Below are 18,832 nucleotides of genomic sequence, written 5' to 3' on the forward strand. Positions count from 1 at the left end.
ACTGGAGTTTAGATTTAGAAGAAGATCATCATTAGTTCATTAGCCAGACTCAACCTGTAGACACACACACACACATATATATGTATATGTGTGTGTGTGTGTCTGTGTCTGTGTGTGTGTATATATATATATATATACACACACACATACAGCTTTCAGCATATTTGTTACAGTTTTACTTGATAAAACTTTATTGACATTTGTAAATCTTATAGATGATCAATGAAGTAAAAGAAACAAATACAATTAAAGGCTAAATGATGTACAATCATTCTATCTACTGACTCTAATAGAATAAATAGAAATAGAATAGAGACTAGAGATCTAATCTTTTATTATTTGGTGAGTTATCAGCTCTGATCACATCAGTCCTCTCTGCTCGCCTCCTTCATACCAGTCAGTCTGAAAGCAGGTTTAGTTTGTTTATATTCTAAAAATAACACAGAAGAGACTAAACGAAAAACATTTTATTAAAAATCATTTAACATGCGATGAAATGGAGAGGAAGGATGTGAGGATGACGGAGGCTGCTGTGGTGCAGGTGGGCGGGCTGATGGAGGACGTGGAGGTGACGTCAGGCGGCGTCCAGCAGCTCAGGAGGGACACGAAGGAGCTGAGAGAGCAGATCAGCCAGACGGCGCGCAACGGTCAGATCCAGTTCATGGAGACGGGGCTGGAGGTGGAGGCGGCCAAGGAGGCGGTGCTGGGGCGGGTCGGCGAGCTGGCGGGGAACCTGAGCCAGCAGGGCCAGCGGATGCAGGAGATGGACGTGGACGTGGACTACCTGTACACCGCCCTCTACAAGCACAACTCCTCCACCGACTGCGAATGCGCGGCGCTGAAGGCCGCCGTGACTCGACTGGAGCGGGGCGTGGCCAACGTGACGGAGCTGGCCAATGAGAACAGGTTAGCGCTGGACGAGAACGACGACGGAGGGGCGGGGCAGTGGGGCGGGGCCAGCGACTGGGAGCCGGCGGTGGAGGCCCTGCAGCGCGGCCTTCAACAGGTACGAAGAGTTTTTATAGTTTAATTTAATAGTTTTCTACTAAAAATACACTAAAAGATATCAGTTAAAAGTGTTTTAACATTATAACTGAGTACTTTACTGATGTTGACGTACTTTTACTTTAATGTTTCCAGTTTATGATTTATTGATCATCTTTTAAATCACTTCTCAGAATTTATCTTTAAAAAAATCCTTTAATTGATGTTTGACTTCTTTAATATGTTTTATGAATATGAATGAAATGATTCTCTTATCAGCTATTTGATTTTATCTTATTTTTATTGTGCTGAGTTGTTTTATCTTGATTTCTCCGAGTAAAGAACTTTGTAACTCTGGTTTTAAAGTACTTTATAAAGTATATTATTATTTACTCAAGTCCAGTTTTGAGGTACTTGTACTTTAGTATTTCTATTTGATGTACTTTTATCACTACATTTATCTGACAGCAACATGTTCAATGTTAAACTCTGGTGGTTTTAATCCTCTTTGTCTTCTGACAGCAACTGAACTTCTGTACAGTAATTATTGAAACTAGCAGGAATGAAGTTAATTGATGTAAAATTAAAAATGAAAGCATATCTTTACATCAGCATCTCTTCCTCCTCCTCCTCCTCACCCTGCAGGTGAAGGAGTCTCTGGCCTCCGAGCAGAGCAGGACCAGGACTCTGGAGCACAGCCTGACCCAGCTCAGAGACTCGGTCTCCGTCCTGAAGGAGGCGGACGGAAAGCTGAAGGAGGAAATGAGACGCCTGGCGGGCTCCTTCCAATCTCTGCTGAAAGACGTCATCCGACACAGCGACGTGCTGGAGCTGCTGCTGGGGGAGGAGGTGCTGGAGTTCCTGGAGTGGTCCGTCCAGGACCAGGAGGCCCACTCCATCTCCGCCCTGAAGGAGCAGCTGACGCTCCTGCAGGAGCAGCTGAGGAGACACGATGAGAGCATCGCCTCCCTGCAGGGCGACGGGACAGGTAGCAACACCCGGAGGGGAGGACGATTAGTCCATAAATCAATCAGTCGATGGACAGAATGAATCAATTAATAGATAGATAACAGGCTTAAATTATATACAATAACTAAATAAACAAACTCAAATATAAAATAAGAAGAAGAACACAAAGAATAGAAAAGTCGGCTGCATGATCTGTTGTCTGTTGTTCCTCCGGGAACCAGTGACATCATGACGTAAAAAAAAAAACGACAACCACATGTGCCCTGAATGCATCACATGTGAAACGTCCGAAAACCACATGTGCCCTGAATGCATCACATGTGAAACGTCCGAAAACCACATGTGCCCTGAATGCATCACATGTGAAACGTCCGAAAACCACATGTGCCCTGAATGCATCACATGTGCCCCTGAATGCATCACATGTGAAACGTCCGAAAACCACATGTGCCCTGAATGCATCACATGTGAAACATCCGAAAACCACATGTGCCCTGAATGCATCACATGTGCCCTGAATGCATCACATGTGCCCCTGAATATTTCACATGTTAAAACACATGTGAGTTATCACATGTGAAGTGCTGTTTCACATGTGATAACTCACGTGTGTGTTTTTTTTCGTAAGGGCGTCGGTTCTCGGAGGAGGTTTTCAGGTTGGATTTGTAGTCGCAGCCTCCGGGTTCGCAGGCGGCTCGACATGCAGCTCACAAACAAAACTTCCTTGTTTTCTCGCTCGTATTGTTTATTAACTACGTTTCCAATGGCGGGAATTTCTGCAAATTAACCACAACATATGAGCCCAGATGTAATACGTGTGTGTGCAAATCCCAACTCAACCAACTTCACACTTTCTTCTGTTTTCTCTTATAATTTGTACCAAGTTGCATCACCTGTTTGTAAAATGAACCGTTAAATACCTGCAAATTACTCCAAACATTTCTGGGAAATTACTGTAAAATTAAGGTACACGTAAAATAAAGCATCACCATAATTTTTTTATGTTACATGTTTTAGAGAATATCAGGCCCTTAATCTGCCCGCTGACCATAGCTTTGTTGGACGACAGATATTCAAAAGGATCGTGCACTGAAACACAAAATATGTCTGAATGTGTTGACACATTATTGTAACTTAATGCAAAAGGACAGTAAAATATTACTAATAACATGTTTTATATTTTACAGGAGAACAGATTGTTTAGTTATAAAAGCTGTGATGTCATCAGTTAATAAAAACACAGCGTGTGACTTGGATCAGTGTGAGTTAAAGTGACTGAAGAGGGATGATGTGAGATTTAAGGGACGCCTACTGAGTTACTTACTGAGGTTCGCTTGTTTTATGCACCAGTTAAACTTTGCCTTTATTAGATGCAGCAGGAAAAACAGCAAAGAAGAGAGAAATGAGGGCTGACAGGCATTTTTTATAGATTATAGATTAAACATTGAATTCACTAATCAACAGATTGATTGTTGCAGCTCTCAGGTTGTGATTTCAACACCTTCAGTTTCTCCTTCTGATGTGACTCGTTCTTTCTGTTCCCAGGAGACAGAGAGGAGGTGCCGTCTGCAGACCAGCCCTCCTCCTGGTACCCCGACGGCATGAGGAGGAGCGGCGATGGAGCTCCAGCCAGAGAGCGCCAGCTGCTCCTCCACCCTGAGAGGAGGCTTCCGCACCCCGGAGGAGACGGCGGCGATCTGTGGAACCTGGAGAAAACTGTGGAGGAGCTGGGGCTGAAGGTGCTCCGGCTGGAGGAGAAACCCTGCCCGGCAGCCTGCAACACCACCGCGGAGAGAGCGGCGCCGCCTGGTGGCGAGGAGGCCAAACTGCAGGCGGAGGTGACGTGGCTGAAGAGAGGGCTGGAGGACCACCTGAGGATGTTCAAGAATGTCTTCAGTAACGCCGACGTGCTGGCCGGATCTGGCGCCACGCTGGAGCTCGATAAACTGTGGCACCTGGTGAAGAACAAAGACGGGAAGAAAGAGAAGAAGAGAGGAGCAGCGAGGGAGGAGTCGGGAAGAGGAAACCACCGGACCAGGAGGGATTTAACAGGTGGGAGCTTCTTCTAAAGGACGAGTTCACAATCTTTCCTGTGTGTTTTAAACCAACAGTCAGGAGCCCAAATGAACATTAAAGCTGTTTTTCTTGCTGTAATCGTTCCTCCTAAAAGCTGATATGAAGCTTCAGCGTCCAAAGAGTCAAATCAAGTAGATATCTTTCAACGTTACAGTCTTTTTAGTGCCAAAGTTCCTCTTTTTGTTACTATACTTCCACCTGCAGCTCAACAGGGAAACACTGTGACGATGATGATGAACACAATAAATGAATCAGTTTGTTTTTGTTATATATATTTAGTTTATTTATCATATTTAAACTCTCTCATGATTCCTCCCGTAAACAGACTGTCTGTTCGTACGACAGCTCTGAACTCGTGAATTTCGTTCGTACCTTAAAGAAAATTCTAAATACACCGAAACTTGAATGTGACAAGTTGTCGTAAATCACTTTTTACGTCTCTTAAAGGAAAAGTTAGTTATTTGTTTTCTTGCTGAGAGCTTTGATACCACTGCACGCTGAGTACAACGCTAGTAGTTAACGTAACCTTTTCTCCGTCATAGTCCTGCATGTGACCCCCGTAAAACTTTGATTAATATGAAGATTTGTTATGTTAATCAGTGGATTTTGGAGATGCTGCCAGGTGGATTTTGTTACCTTTGGACAGGGACAGGCTATCTGTTTCCACCTGTTTCCAGTCTTAATGCTAAGCTAAGCTAGGCTAACCAGCCGCTGGCTATAGCTTCATATTTAGCGTCTGAACATCTGGCAGCATATCTCCCAAAATGTTGAACTTTTGTCCTTTAAGAACAAATCTGTTCATACGAGTGTTTCTTGGTCCAGGTGTTCCCGTCCTGTCCGGCCTATCAGACGCCTCTCTGCTGTTCATCGCTGGTTCTCCTCGCAGCGTCTCCCACGGCGACATCTCGTTTGAAGCATTTCTGAACCGTGGTCAGTTTGATGCAGACGCCGGCGCCTTCACCGCTCCGGTGGACGGGATCTACCTGTTCGTCCTCACCTTGGACCTGAGGCCGGGCCCCGCCCTCGTCAGCCTGAGGAGGGAAGGGGGCGGAGCTCAGGTGTCTCTGCAGCGGCAGCAGGTGACGGAGGCGGGGCCCGTCACCGCCGTGAGCCTCCTGCTGCTGAGGGAGGGGGAGGAGCTGAGGCTGCACCTGAGGGGAGGGGCGTGGGCGGAGTCAGAGGACAATGTGTTCGCCGGGCTGCTGCTGCACCGGGCCACCTGAGGGCGCTGCTGTGGGCCAATCAGCTGACAGCCGGTGAAAAGAGACTGAAGCCACGAAGGGACAAAAAGCTGCAGGAGGCTTCGTTTGAAAACTGAGCACAGATCAGCTGCTGCAAACCAGTTTCATCTGGTTACACGTTCAAATGAACCTCCAACAGCTTGTTTTAAAGTCCAACTGAAATCACGTCGAATCCTCCGTCTTTACAACCAGAACAGATGTTTATTATCAACAAACTTCTGTGTGACGTCTGCAGGTATGTTTACATGCTGTCTGATCAACTGACTGCAGTGGAAGAAATACTCAATACCACGATGTAAAAATACTCCATTACAAGTAAAAGTCCTGCATTTAAAATCCTACATAAGTACAAGTGTATAAGTATTATCAGCTAAATGTACTTAAAGTATTAAAGTAATAGTAGTGGTTTTGCAGACAGTCAGGCTGTGACTGATATATTAAATACATTTAACAAAGTACATTATTAACACTGCTGGAGGTGAAGCTAGTTTGAACTGTTTTATGAAGGTCACCAATTAAATCTGAGGTGTTCAGATGATCATTTTTCAGAACTTTTCTTTAATCTTTGTGTTTTTGTGAAATATTGGAGAGTTTTACCTCTTTGGGCCTCAAACAGTTTATTTATTTAATGTCTCTTTAAATAAAACTGCAAACAACTCAGAGACACAAACATGTTTTGTTAAGCCAGTAAGATTGGGAACCGCTGGTTTAATCTTTAATAAAGTAATTTATAAACTCTCATTATGTTATTTTATGTCAAATCTTCATCTGAAAAGTAACTAAAGCTGTCAAATAAATGTAGTGGAGTAGAAAGTACAACATTTCCCTCTGAAATGTAGAAAGTAGCATCACATGGAAATACTCAAGTAAAGTACAAGTACCTCTAAACTGTACTTAAATACAGTACTTGAGTAAATGTACTTAGTTACTTTCCACCACTGAGCAGCTAATTAGCTAAACAGCAGGACAAGACGTGTGTTTAAGTTAGATAATAACGAGACTTTAGCAGTAAAACTGACGCAGGTTGTCGTGTTGAGTATCAGGATGCAATCAGGCTCAGTGTGACCGTCTGATAGAACGACGCGTCGTCGCTTTAAGAAACATTTGATTGGCTGTAAAAGACTCCAGATGATGGAACCGTGTTTAAAACAGATTTTTCTCCTTTTTTGGTTTCTGACTTTTTCTTCGAGATGGACACAGGAAGTGATTTACAGAGCTGTTAACGTTACACTTTAATCTCAGTTGGACTTTAAAAGATGTGTTTGAGGAGGTCAGAGGTCACGAGTTCATCTGTAAAACTGAACAACATAATTATCTATGCAAGTACCAACAGAGCTATGAACAAATACTTTATGTCAATATTGTTGTTAAATACTTTATGTAAGAAAAATGTATTTTAAAAGGATTTTTTTACTTGTCTGAGTAACTTTTACACATTTTAAAAGGAGGAAAATATTTGTATGTGACGTCACCTGTTTGTAAAGCACCAACATTATTCTGTACAAAACACAGAGCAGCATATATATATATATTTAAATAAAGGAACTGTTTTCTACCAATAAAAACCCAGAAGACACTTTTTTTTTTCTTTAAACATTTTAATCATCTGATCATCTCTGTTAAAGTCTACAGTGTAGAAAAATAAGCAGAAAATATATACCAAAAACAAAATAAAATCTGGCGAAACGCAAAAAAGCCAAAAAATAACTTTTAACACGGTGAAAAAATAACTTTTCTTCATTTGAATTATTGACACTTCTTTGTTGCATCGTTACTATGATGAACTCAGGTTTGGTCTGAACTCAAACTCATCGACATCCGAACACAATGATCATATTTAAATTAATAAAAATTGATTATATTCCCGTTTTGAAGTGTTGCCTTGAATTCAGACCAGACTTGGGTTCGTTTGTTTGAGCTCACCTGGAAGCGCCAGGCGGGCGGGGTCAGCACTTTTAGCAGAATGGATTCTTGGCAGTAGGACAGTCAGTTATTAAAAACACCTTCATGTTTAATATCCAGTGTTCCTTCATCATCTATAAACCGATCTAATGTCGTCTGAGTACGAAAACAAAAAAGCTTCGAGACGTCAAAAGAAATGAGCAACAAGCAGAAACAAAAAAATCTATCAACACTTCTGAAGTGCACTAAATTAGAGTTAAATGCAGTCGAGTCACTGCACTAAAAAAAAAAAACATCTGCATATATCATCATTATAATAAATTCTCTCAAGGCTAGAACACATCTGGAAACATCATGCTAAATATTAGCTGCAACTCTGGTAAAGTAAAAGCTTCAGTTATGAATCTAGAATCGTCTAACGAGCTCTGAAACGACAGAAATCAGCCGCGTGTTGCGATTATAATAATAAAGGCTCGACATCCCAAACAAGGCTGCTAAACTAACTTTAGAAAATGAGATCAGGTCTATAGCGGCAGAGTATAATTATTCAGAATTACTCAGGTTAGAATAGTTTCATTAATCTATGCACAACGCAGTCTGACAAGCTACAAAAATAAATAGAGTCAGAAGTAGATTTATATTCAGAGGTCCATCCTGATCAATATTCACATCAAAACATCTGAACGGCACATCCTGATCAATAATCACATCAATAATCACCTCAAGTATTCAACACTGATCGACAGTTATTCTCCTCTTCACTGCCGCTGAAACGACGAGTCGATTGATCGATCAGTCGATTGATCGATCAGTCGATTGACAGAAGGTTTAATAACTGATCGATCATTTTAAGTCCAGTGAGAATATTTGCTGTTGTTTTTTTAAGTAAACTGAATATTTTTGGGATTCGGACGAAACATTCAAAGACGTAACTGAACAATTAACTGATTAATGAAGATAATAATGAGATTAATCAATAATGAGAATAACGACGCCACATGATTCGTACCTCACATCCTTTATGACAAACGTCTGAACTTTTCTGTCTTATTAAAAAAATGCTGCAAAATCCAAAAAACCTGCTTTATAAAATATTAAATGTGATAAATGATCAAAAAAACGTTGAATGAATGGAAAGCGTCATTGATTGATCACAGAGAAACTGTTTAATAGATTTTACTGAATGAGTTAATAATTAAACAATAACACGTCTGTATCACTGCGACGTGACCGAAACCACAATAATTATAATAATTATTATTATAATAATAATAATTTTAAAAAAGGAGAAAAAGGGGCATTGTGAGTGTGTCTGAGGCTTCACAACATTTATTCATCGTGTTTTTTCCTCTGTAGATCATCAGATTTCCAGTTTAGAATTGAGTGACCTGACTTGAACTTTGACCCGTCAGAAGCAGGAAGTTGCTGCTGCTCGTAGTTTTTGATGTGATTCGGTCGTAATTTGAGCTTCACGTGAAAGTTGAAGTGACAGAAACGTGAGTCGACTTCAGCGTCATGATTCGATTTTAATCTTTTATCTTGAAATGACTTTTATTCTGAGTTTGAACAAACTGACTTTTTGGTAAAAGTTTGGTTTCTGTGTCTGTGAGAGCAGATCTAACGTGGTTGGATCAGTTTATATTATATTTATATAGAAAACAATATAACCTTTAATGTTTCAGTGATACGACTCTGCTCTTCCGTTGATTAAAGACGTGTTTAAACGTTGGTAAATCCGACCGGCGTGGAGAGAAGAATAACTGGAGTTTCATACTTGTTGAGTGACTGTTGATGTGACTTTAACTCTCAGCAGGTTCTCAGAGCTCCGCGCTGCAGCGGCGTCTGATGATCCGATCGCTCTGCTTCACGTCTGTCCGTCGTCCATCGATTATCTGCCGGCTTCCTGTCGTCATACGTCATACATTACAAATTGAAATGTGCTTAAATCCAGCAGACGCTCGAATCTGTGTGTAAGAAATCTGTCGGTGTTGGTTTTTGCGGCCGTGTGAGCGTCCAGACTGAGGAGGAACAGACAGGTTTGTAGTGAAGCAGGAAACTGTTAAAGTGGCGGATTTCTTCCCCACATGATGCTGCAGAACAGGAGACCAATCAGACCAATCAGAGAGCAGAGATCCACCGACACCTGCAGCAGGTGACGCTGTGGGCGGCGACGTGTTGGCACATTTTAAATAGAAAATAATAAACTGACTGAATCTTCACTGAAGATCTGATTTGTCCTGATGGACATGTGATTAAAACTCTTCTGTTGGGTGGGGGGGGGTCCCGGTGGCGAGCCTCGGGCTCGATCAGCTGGCGGGGCGGAATCGAGCCACGTAGGCGCCACAGGATGGGCAGTACGGGCGTGACGGCTGCGCAGGAAGCTGCTGGCACAGCGAGCAGAGCTGGGGGGACCTGCGTTGCCGGGCGAGGGGGGGCTGGTGGGAGTCGGTCCTCTGGAGGGACTGGTGGTGGCGGGTGGAGCGGAGGTCCCAGGTGGAGCTGACAGTCCTGTAGTCGGCGTCGCGCCGCCAGTCGCTCTCAGGGGGCACGTCCAGGCGGAGCGGCTGGGCGGGGCTTTCCCCCGGCACCCTGAGGGGGGGGGCAGGGTGGCGGGACGGCGGCAGGTGAGCGGCGCCGTTGACTTTACTGGGCAGCGACGGTTGGCGGTAGTGACTGTTAGTGGCGGCGGGGCGGCGGGGGTGCGTCAGGGTGGCGTAGAGACTCTGTGGCGGTGCCGGCGGGGGGGCGGGGGAGGAGCCGGCTCTGGGCCTGGGGAGGGAGGAGGTGGAGGAGAAGGAGGAGGGATGTGGAGCTCTGCGGGGAGCCCGAGGCAGAGTGCCGTAATTCATCGCGACGCTGTGGAGGCCTTCACCTCCTGACGCACTCTGATGCCTGTCAGACACAACCAGAAACTGCTGCTGGACACCCGCTCCTGAGGAAGAGGAGGAGGAGGAAGAGGAGGAGAGAAAAGATTAGAACACAAAGAAGAAGAGCTGCAACAAACGTAAAGGAAAAAAAACAGGAAGTAAACATTCACTCAATAAGACGCGTGATTGGCCCGTTTTGTTCCACAATCAGTCAAGTTGTGACTAAAATCTGTTGTTTTCTGGCTGCCAGAAAAAAATCAGATTTAAGATTTAACCTCAAGAAAGTCAAAAGCAACTTTGGAAACAGCGACTTCAGGACATTATGAAGGATGAACAGTTCTGTGTCTAGATGTTTAGATTCTTTCCCATAATGCAGCAGCATCAGGAGGCGTCTGATCATCTGCAGCCAGAGTCAGTCTGAGATTAACATGAAGACACAGAAGCAGCAGAAGAAGAAGAACTGTGGCGACTTCTCGACCTGCCGAGTAGAACTGCTGCTGGTTTAAAGACAAAGCTGCTCACAGCAGATATTGATGAACTTCCTGCTGTTTACTCAACTTTGGATCCAGTTTACTGTAAATCCAAACTGAAAACATCCTCACTTTACTTTTACTGCCTAAAACATCTGCACAGTGCTGAATGTGTAGATTTAGAGCAGTTTTTCATCTTTGTGTTTGGACTCTCCGGCTCTCCGTACCCTCAGAGATCAGCGCTGTTGAGACTGCTTGCTATTGGTCAACGGGACAAAGTTCATTAAAGTTGAGCTGGATTTATTTCACTCATGTGTATAAATGTTGCTTTTAAAAGCTGCTCAGATCAGTTCGGGTGTTTTTCTTGTCTTCTTCGGTGGTTTTTTGTGGTTTGGGTGGTGGTGGTGGTGGTGGAGGTGGTGGAGGTGAAGGGCCAGTGGGTTACCTGAGTGTCCCCAGGAGGAGGGGCCCGAGCTGGGGGGCCGTGATGTCTGCGGGGGAGGGTGCTGTGGAGGAGGTGCAGGAGCTGAGGGGCCGTGGTGACGGGGTTGGTGGTGGTGGTGTTGTTGGAGGAGGAGGAGGTGGTGGTGGGAGTGATCTGTGGTGAAGGAGGTGGAGGAGGCAGAGGGGAGGTGCAGGGAGGAGGTGCTGGGGCGACGGGGGAGGGTGGAGAACGAGGAGCGAAGGTCGGAGTGTCTGAGGGGGGGCCTGGATACAGAGGGGTCCTTCAGGGGGGGAGACGACAAAAGAAACAAAGAATGTGGAGAAAAAAGGAGGAAAAACGATGAAGAGGAGAAGGAGGAAGACACGAGGAGAGACAGAACATGAAGGAGATGAAAGATGATGAAGAGGATGGAGGAGGAGGAGAAAGAAAATACAAACAATGACGTCAAAAGGAAGAAGAGACGACAGGAAGAAAGAAAAGAACAGAAATGAAGAAGAAAGTAAAAAAAAAATGAAAACATGTTAACAAAATGGAGGAAATGAGTCACAAAAATCCCACAAATTCAATTTTAACCATGAAACTGTTCATAATAATAATAATAAAACTGCAGTAAACAGTAAATATTCAGATCTGATTTGTCAGCTGACTGCAGGAACGCTGGACGCCTGAAATATGAAGTGAATTAATTAATTACTTTTTTATTTGAGTATTGAAGAAAACAGACATTCAGGTGGAGAACTGATGATCCAGTGATGTCTGTATGTCAACTCCTCGATCATCAAGATGCCGACGTTGCGTCTTTCCCGCCTTTGACCCCTGCTGATTTGACCTGTTTGATCCTGCCTGAATGCAGAGCCCCACCCTGTTTTTGCCACCTTTCCCCCCCGTTTACAACGCTGCCTTGATCCAGTATGCAGATGCCCTCCCTCCCTCCCTACCGTTGGTTACCAATTGTTTGATCTTACAGTATAAAGTGTTTCCATCCCTTCTGCTCTGTCAGTAAGTTCACTGCATTTCCAGAACGCTATTAAACCGTTTCCACTACAGCAAACTTTGAACAAGGATTTTCTTCATCAGTGTCACAATCTCACATAAGAACACATGACAAACACTAAATATATTATCTGTCTGTATAAAGTATGTCATGCAGTCTGCAGCCCATGATGTGTTTTTCTTTGTCTACTTTCTGGAGTTTTAATACAAAAAGCATCAAACAAAACAGGTTTAATCTTCTGACCTGACGTCAACAACACTCTGAATAACTAGAAATATTCATGTGCTTCTTGAATATATGTGTGGTTTGTCTTTGTGTCGCAGTTTGAATTCTTTATGAGCTGTTCTCAGTTGAATATTTCAGTCCTGGTAAGAGTTTGCTGTTTCAGACACCAGAGAAGAAGAAAATCCTCCTGCTGGAGTCAAACCTCAGCTGTCGGCTTCACGCTGAGGTTAACAGCTTAATGGAGGAACTAAATCACTGATCAATGTTTAATGCGTTTGGCCCCGAGGCGATTCCTGAGGGCTGAATACCAGATGGCTGAACGCCAGCGGCAGCAGAGAAGAAGAGAAGAAGAGAAGAAGAGAAGAAGAGCGGCGACTTCTTCGACCTCAAACAGCAACCGATGAAGGAATCCTGCTGTGTTCTTTGATTTAATGCAGTTTTGTCATAAAAAAAGTGGATTTTTCTGTTTTTCTGTGTCTCTTTACGGATTTTATTCATGAAAGTAATATTTATTCTCACAGGAAAAAAAATACTAAATTAACATAAAGAGGCAAAGTTTATTGAAACTGATCAATTATCTAATTTAATCCCAAAAACAGAAAAAAACCCAGAAATACTGTAAATTCTCAAATGTTATTGACTTCAAAGGCTTTATTTCTAATTCACCTGCTTCACCTGCGAGGAGTATGTAGGTACTGTGGAGTATGTAGGTAACGTGGAGTATGTAGGTACTGTGGAGTATGTAGGTAACGTGGAGTATGTAGGTACTGTGGAGTATGTAGGTACTGTGGAGTATGTAGGTAATGTGGAGTATGTAGGTAATGAGGAGTATGTAGGTAATATGGAGTATGTAGGTAATGAGGAGTATGTAGGTAATGAGGAGTATGTAGGTAATATGGAGTATGTAGGTAATGAGGAGTATGTAGGTAATATGGAGTATGTAGGTAATGAGGAGTATGTAGGTAATATGGGGTATGTAGGTAATATGGAGTATGCAGGTAACGTGGAGTATGTAGGTAATGAGGAGTATGTAGGTAATGAGGAGTATGTAGGTAATATGGAGTACGTAGGTAATATGGAGTATGTAGGTAATGAGGAGTATGTAGGTAATGAGTATGTAGGTAATGTGGAGTATGCAGGTAATGTGGAGTATGTAGGTAATGTGGAGTATGTAGGTAATGAGGAGTATGTAGGTAATGTGGAGTATGTAGGTAATGAGTATGTAGGTAATGTGGAGTATGCAGGTAATGTGGAGTATGTAGGTAATGTGGAGTATGCAGGTAATGTGGAGTATGTAGGTAATGTGGAGTATGCAGGTAATGTGGAGTATGTAGGTAATGAGGAGTATGTAGGTAATGAGGAGTATGTAGGTAATATGGAGTATGTAGGTAATGTGGAGTATGTAGGTAATGTGGAGTATGTAGGTAATGAGGAGTATGTAGGTAATGTGGAGTATGTAGGTAATGAGGAGTATGTAGGTAATGTGGAGTATGCAGGTAATGTGGAGTATGCAGGTAATGTGGAGTATGTAGGTAATGTGGAGTATGCAGGTAATGTGGAGTATGTAGGTAATGTGGAGTATGTAGGTAATGAGGAGTATGTAGGTAATGTGGAGTATGTAGGTAATGAGGAGTATGTAGGTAATGAGGAGTATGTAGGTAATGTGGAGTATGTAGGTAATGAGGAGTATGTAGGTAATGAGGAGTATGTAGGTAATATGGAGTATGCAGGTAATGTGGAGTATGCAGGTAATGTGGAGTATGTAGGTAATGTGGAGTATGTAGGTAATGAGGAGTATGTAGGTAATATGGAGTATGTAGGTAATGTGGAGTATGTAGGTAATGAGGAGTATGTAGGTAATATGGAGTATGTAGGTAATGTGGAGTATGTAGGTAATGAGGAGTATGTAGGTAATGAGGAGTATGTAGGTAATATGGAGTATGCAGGTAATGTGAAGTATGCAGGTAATGTGGAGTATGTAGGTAATGTGGAGTATGTAGGTAATGAGGAGTATGTAGGTAATGAGGAGTATGTAGGTAATATGGAGTATGCAGGTAATGTGGAGTATGCAGGTAATGTGGAGTATGTAGGTACTGTGGAGTATGTAGGTAATGAGGAGTATGTAGGTAATGTGGAGTATGTAGGTAATGAGGAGTATGTAGGTAATGAGGAGTATGTAGGTAATGTGGAGTATGTAGGTAATATGGGGTATGTAGGTAATGTGGAGTATGTAGGTAATGTGGAGTATGTAGGTAATATGGGGTATGTAGGTAATGTGGAGTATGTAGGTAATGAGGAGTATGTAGGTAATATGGAGTATGTAGGTAATGTGGAGTATGTAGGTACTGTGGAGTATGTAGGTAACGTGGAGTATGTAGGTAATGTGGAGTATGTAGGTACTGTGGAGTATGTAGGTAACGTGGAGTATGTAGGTAATGTGGAGTATGTAGGTAACGTGGAGTATGTAGGTAACGTGGAGTATGTAGGTAATGAGGAGTATGTAGGTAATGAGGAGTATGTAGGTACTGTGGAGTATGTAGGTAATGAGGAGTATGTAGGTAATGAGGAGTATGTAGGTAATATGGAGTATGTAGGTAATGTGGAGTATGTAGGTAATGAGTATGTAGGTAATGAGGAGTATGTAGGTAATGAGGAGTATGTAGGTAATATGGAGTATGCAGGTAATGTGAAGTATGCAGGTAATGTGGAGTATGTAGGTAATGTGGAGTATGCAGGTAATGTGAAGTATGCAGGTAATGTGGAGTATGTAGGTAATGTGGAGTATGTAGGTAATGAGGAGTATGTAGGTAATATGGAGTATGTAGGTAATGAGGAGTATGTAGGTAATGAGGAGTATGTAGGTAATATGGAGTATGTAGGTAATGAGGAGTATGTAGGTAATATGGAGTATGTAGGTAATGAGGAGTATGTAGGTAATATGGGGTATGTAGGTAATATGGAGTATGCAGGTAACGTGGAGTATGTAGGTAATGAGGAGTATGTAGGTAATGAGGAGTATGTAGGTAATATGGAGTACGTAGGTAATATGGAGTATGTAGGTAATGAGGAGTATGTAGGTAATGAGTATGTAGGTAATGTGGAGTATGCAGGTAATGTGGAGTATGTAGGTAATGTGGAGTATGTAGGTAATGAGGAGTATGTAGGTAATGTGGAGTATGTAGGTAATGAGTATGTAGGTAATGTGGAGTATGCAGGTAATGTGGAGTATGTAGGTAATGTGGAGTATGCAGGTAATGTGGAGTATGTAGGTAATGTGGAGTATGCAGGTAATGTGGAGTATGTAGGTAATGAGGAGTATGTAGGTAATGAGGAGTATGTAGGTAATATGGAGTATGTAGGTAATGTGGAGTATGTAGGTAATGTGGAGTATGTAGGTAATGAGGAGTATGTAGGTAATGTGGAGTATGTAGGTAATGAGGAGTATGTAGGTAATGTGGAGTATGCAGGTAATGTGGAGTATGCAGGTAATGTGGAGTATGTAGGTAATGTGGAGTATGCAGGTAATGTGGAGTATGTAGGTAATGTGGAGTATGTAGGTAATGAGGAGTATGTAGGTAATGTGGAGTATGTAGGTAATGAGGAGTATGTAGGTAATGAGGAGTATGTAGGTAATGTGGAGTATGTAGGTAATGAGGAGTATGTAGGTAATGAGGAGTATGTAGGTAATATGGAGTATGCAGGTAATGTGGAGTATGCAGGTAATGTGGAGTATGTAGGTAATGTGGAGTATGTAGGTAATGAGGAGTATGTAGGTAATATGGAGTATGTAGGTAATGTGGAGTATGTAGGTAATGAGGAGTATGTAGGTAATATGGAGTATGTAGGTAATGTGGAGTATGTAGGTAATGAGGAGTATGTAGGTAATGAGGAGTATGTAGGTAATATGGAGTATGCAGGTAATGTGAAGTATGCAGGTAATGTGGAGTATGTAGGTAATGTGGAGTATGTAGGTAATGAGGAGTATGTAGGTAATGAGGAGTATGTAGGTAATATGGAGTATGCAGGTAATGTGGAGTATGCAGGTAATGTGGAGTATGTAGGTACTGTGGAGTATGTAGGTAATGAGGAGTATGTAGGTAATGTGGAGTATGTAGGTAATGAGGAGTATGTAGGTAATGAGGAGTATGTAGGTAATGTGGAGTATGTAGGTAATATGGGGTATGTAGGTAATGTGGAGTATGTAGGTAATGTGGAGTATGTAGGTAATATGGGGTATGTAGGTAATGTGGAGTATGTAGGTAATGAGGAGTATGTAGGTAATATGGAGTATGTAGGTAATGTGGAGTATGTAGGTAATGTGGAGTATGCAGGTAATGTGGAGGCTTCTTCTCCACACAGTACAGACACAGTAAAGAGCAGAAACAGAACCAGGCTGCAGTTCCATCAGATGAACAGAAGGTGGCAGCAGGATGTTACAATCAATAGTGAAAAGATTCAATGATGTTCACACTCACTGCTGGTGTTTCCAAACAGCTTCATCAGTGTGTTTGTGTAACTGGAGGAGTTTTAGATCTGACGCACCATCAAAGGGCTGTTTGAGGGTTCAGGCACAGTTTTAGGCTTAAAATTGGGTTTAGTGTGTGTGTGTGAGACTTACACAGCTGTGGGAGGGGCCGAGGTTTTGGGCTCGAGACCCGATGACGGTTCCACTCAGACTACGGGCGATGCGTCGCAGGTTTTCTGCGCTGTAGCTCTCGTCTTCACCTGACGGCTGCAGGGAGAACAGACATCAGCGTGTAATAAAAACAGAGTTACAGACGTCACACAATCTGAAATCCTGAAAGCAGCACATACACATACTGTACCTTATGCAGCGGTGTGACAGGTGTTCTGTAGGCGTGTCTCTCTATCTCCGCCGTCGGGGTTTTGGACCGTCCAGATCCTGACAGCATTCTCCTCACACCTACACCTACACACACACACATAAGTATAAACAGTAGATGCAGTAGTAACAGTCGTAGTTGTTGTGGTTCATTCAGCAGTGATGCATTACTCGTCTTTTCTACTGCAAACAAAACAAGAAACTATATACAAAGTGATGCATCTTCTTCAAGAACCATCTTTGGTCTGAATACTACGTCTCTGCATAAATATTCATTTACTGGTTTAACAGCAACAACCAGTGAAAAAGCTGGACGTATGAGCAGTACTAATAGTAGTATTAATAGTATTTATTTAGTGGTAGAAGTCAGTGAACCTTCCTCCTCTTGTGTTGTTGTGAGTTATGATTAACAACACGATGTTCACATTCAACAAGGTTGCAGAAGGTGAATTTAAAGGACTTTAACGCTGCTGAAATGTTACGTCAGTCACATCGTCACCTTTTCCCGTTAACTGTCCTCACTATCTATATTTATAGATGTGTGTAGTGATTGATCGTCTTGTCTCACTTGTGATCAGTTTTGGATAAAAGCTGTAAATGTGAGTCTGACTGGACTGACAGCAGCTGGGATATTTATTCCCAGTTTGTTCTGGGAGTTTAATGGAGCTTCCTGGAGGATGGTTCTGGTGGTTTTACCTGCTTTGTTGCTGGTTGGCTGAGGGCTGACTCCGCGGCTGCCCCGGTGCATGCTGGGAGCCAGCAGACTGGCCTGATACAGAGAGTCCAGCTCCGACAGCTCCTCGCCGTGCTCCGCCCCTCCTCCTGTTGCATTCTGGGAGCCGTAGTATCTGTTGACGTTCTCCGCCCAGCGCTCCACAGGCAGGGCCGCTCTGTAGTCCTGGCTGGGGGGCGGCGAGGCGGTGCGACCCGGCCGGCTCGCAGCTGGCAGGTCGGAGGTGGAGTCCGGAGGGGGGTAAAGCGGCGAGCTGATTGGTGGGTCGACGGGAGAATCAACAGCATCAGGTGGGTCCGGGTGTAAACAAGACCAGTTCCTGGTTGGGTAGGTGGGAGGGGACGGGGCGACCCTGGGGGTGGAGCTAGATACAGGGGGCGTGGTCTGTGGGTGTCTGGCGTAATATGACTCCACCTCCATCAGGTGACACCTGTCGACAGGAGACGGGGTTCTGGAGTACGATGTGGATGGGGGCGGGGCCTGTGATGATGTTCTGGTCCACTGGGTATGGAGCTCCGCCTCCTCAGGTGGAGGAGGTGGAGCCATGTCTTCCAAGGGGCTTTGCTCCCAGGTGTCCACACACAGAGCAGGGAGGGACCTGGCGTTGGCGAGGGGTTTCCCGATGCGAGAGCAGGGGCCCCGGACCCTGCTGTCCTCCCCAGGTGAACCTGTAGGGGCCGCGGCGTGGGAGGCGGAGTCAGACGCTGAGCTTGTTTTGGGAGGGTGGGGCTTAACATGGCAGGGAGAAAGAGGCGGGTCCTGCTGGTCCTGCCTGGCGGCTGATTGGTCGCCGAGTCTGTCCGTCAGAAGTACTGGGAGCGAGAGAGGCTTTTCACTGCAGAGAGAGAGAGAGAGAGCGAGAGAGGTCAGTGTGTGTGTGTGTGTGTGTGTGTGTGTGTGTGTGTGTGTGCAGTATGGTTGGAACAGATGGTGTCATTGGAGAGCTCTGTGTGTGTGTTTCAGAGGTTGTTGTGAGTGTCGGTGATCTCTCCCCATGTTGCGCACTCTGAATGTGCCGGTTGTCACGACAACACCTCTACAGTACTGTTAGCGCCTCCAGAGGCTGCAGCGTTCATTACAAAC

General features: G+C 43.7%; 2 protein-coding genes across 10 annotated transcripts in view; one reads left to right on the forward strand and one right to left on the reverse strand.

Moving 5' to 3' along the window:
- LOC121911181 (multimerin-2-like) overlaps positions 1-5,572 on the forward strand; it is a 36,250-nt gene extending 30,678 nt beyond the window's left edge. For all 4 annotated transcript variants that reach the window (XM_042432432.1, XM_042432434.1, XM_042432433.1 and 1 more), the window contains 4 exons: positions 542-1,006; positions 1,630-1,972; positions 3,499-4,005; positions 4,852-5,572. In XM_042432432.1, coding sequence (XP_042288366.1) covers positions 542-1,006; positions 1,630-1,972; positions 3,499-4,005; positions 4,852-5,252 — 1,716 coding nt within the window. In that variant the 3' untranslated portion in view covers positions 5,253-5,572. The remainder of the gene's footprint in view (positions 1-541; positions 1,007-1,629; positions 1,973-3,498; positions 4,006-4,851) is intronic.
- A 2,979-nt stretch (positions 5,573-8,551) lies between these two features.
- The window catches only part of usp54a (ubiquitin specific peptidase 54a), a 44,370-nt gene continuing 34,089 nt past the window's right edge, over positions 8,552-18,832 (reverse strand). For 5 of the 6 annotated variants that reach the window (XM_042432426.1, XM_042432423.1, XM_042432424.1 and 2 more), the window contains 5 exons: positions 17,713-18,584; positions 17,000-17,103; positions 16,792-16,905; positions 10,955-11,234; positions 8,552-10,104 (listed from right to left, as the gene is read on the reverse strand). In XM_042432426.1, coding sequence (XP_042288360.1) covers positions 9,479-10,104; positions 10,955-11,234; positions 16,792-16,905; positions 17,000-17,103; positions 17,713-18,584 — 1,996 coding nt within the window. In that variant the 3' untranslated portion in view covers positions 8,552-9,478. The remainder of the gene's footprint in view (positions 10,105-10,954; positions 11,235-16,791; positions 16,906-16,999; positions 17,104-17,712; positions 18,585-18,832) is intronic. The other variant, XM_042432427.1, reaches the window with a different exon arrangement.

This window comes from Thunnus maccoyii, chromosome 14 (assembly GCF_910596095.1).
Source record: "Thunnus maccoyii chromosome 14, fThuMac1.1, whole genome shotgun sequence".
NCBI lineage: Eukaryota > Metazoa > Chordata > Actinopteri > Scombriformes > Scombridae > Thunnus > Thunnus maccoyii.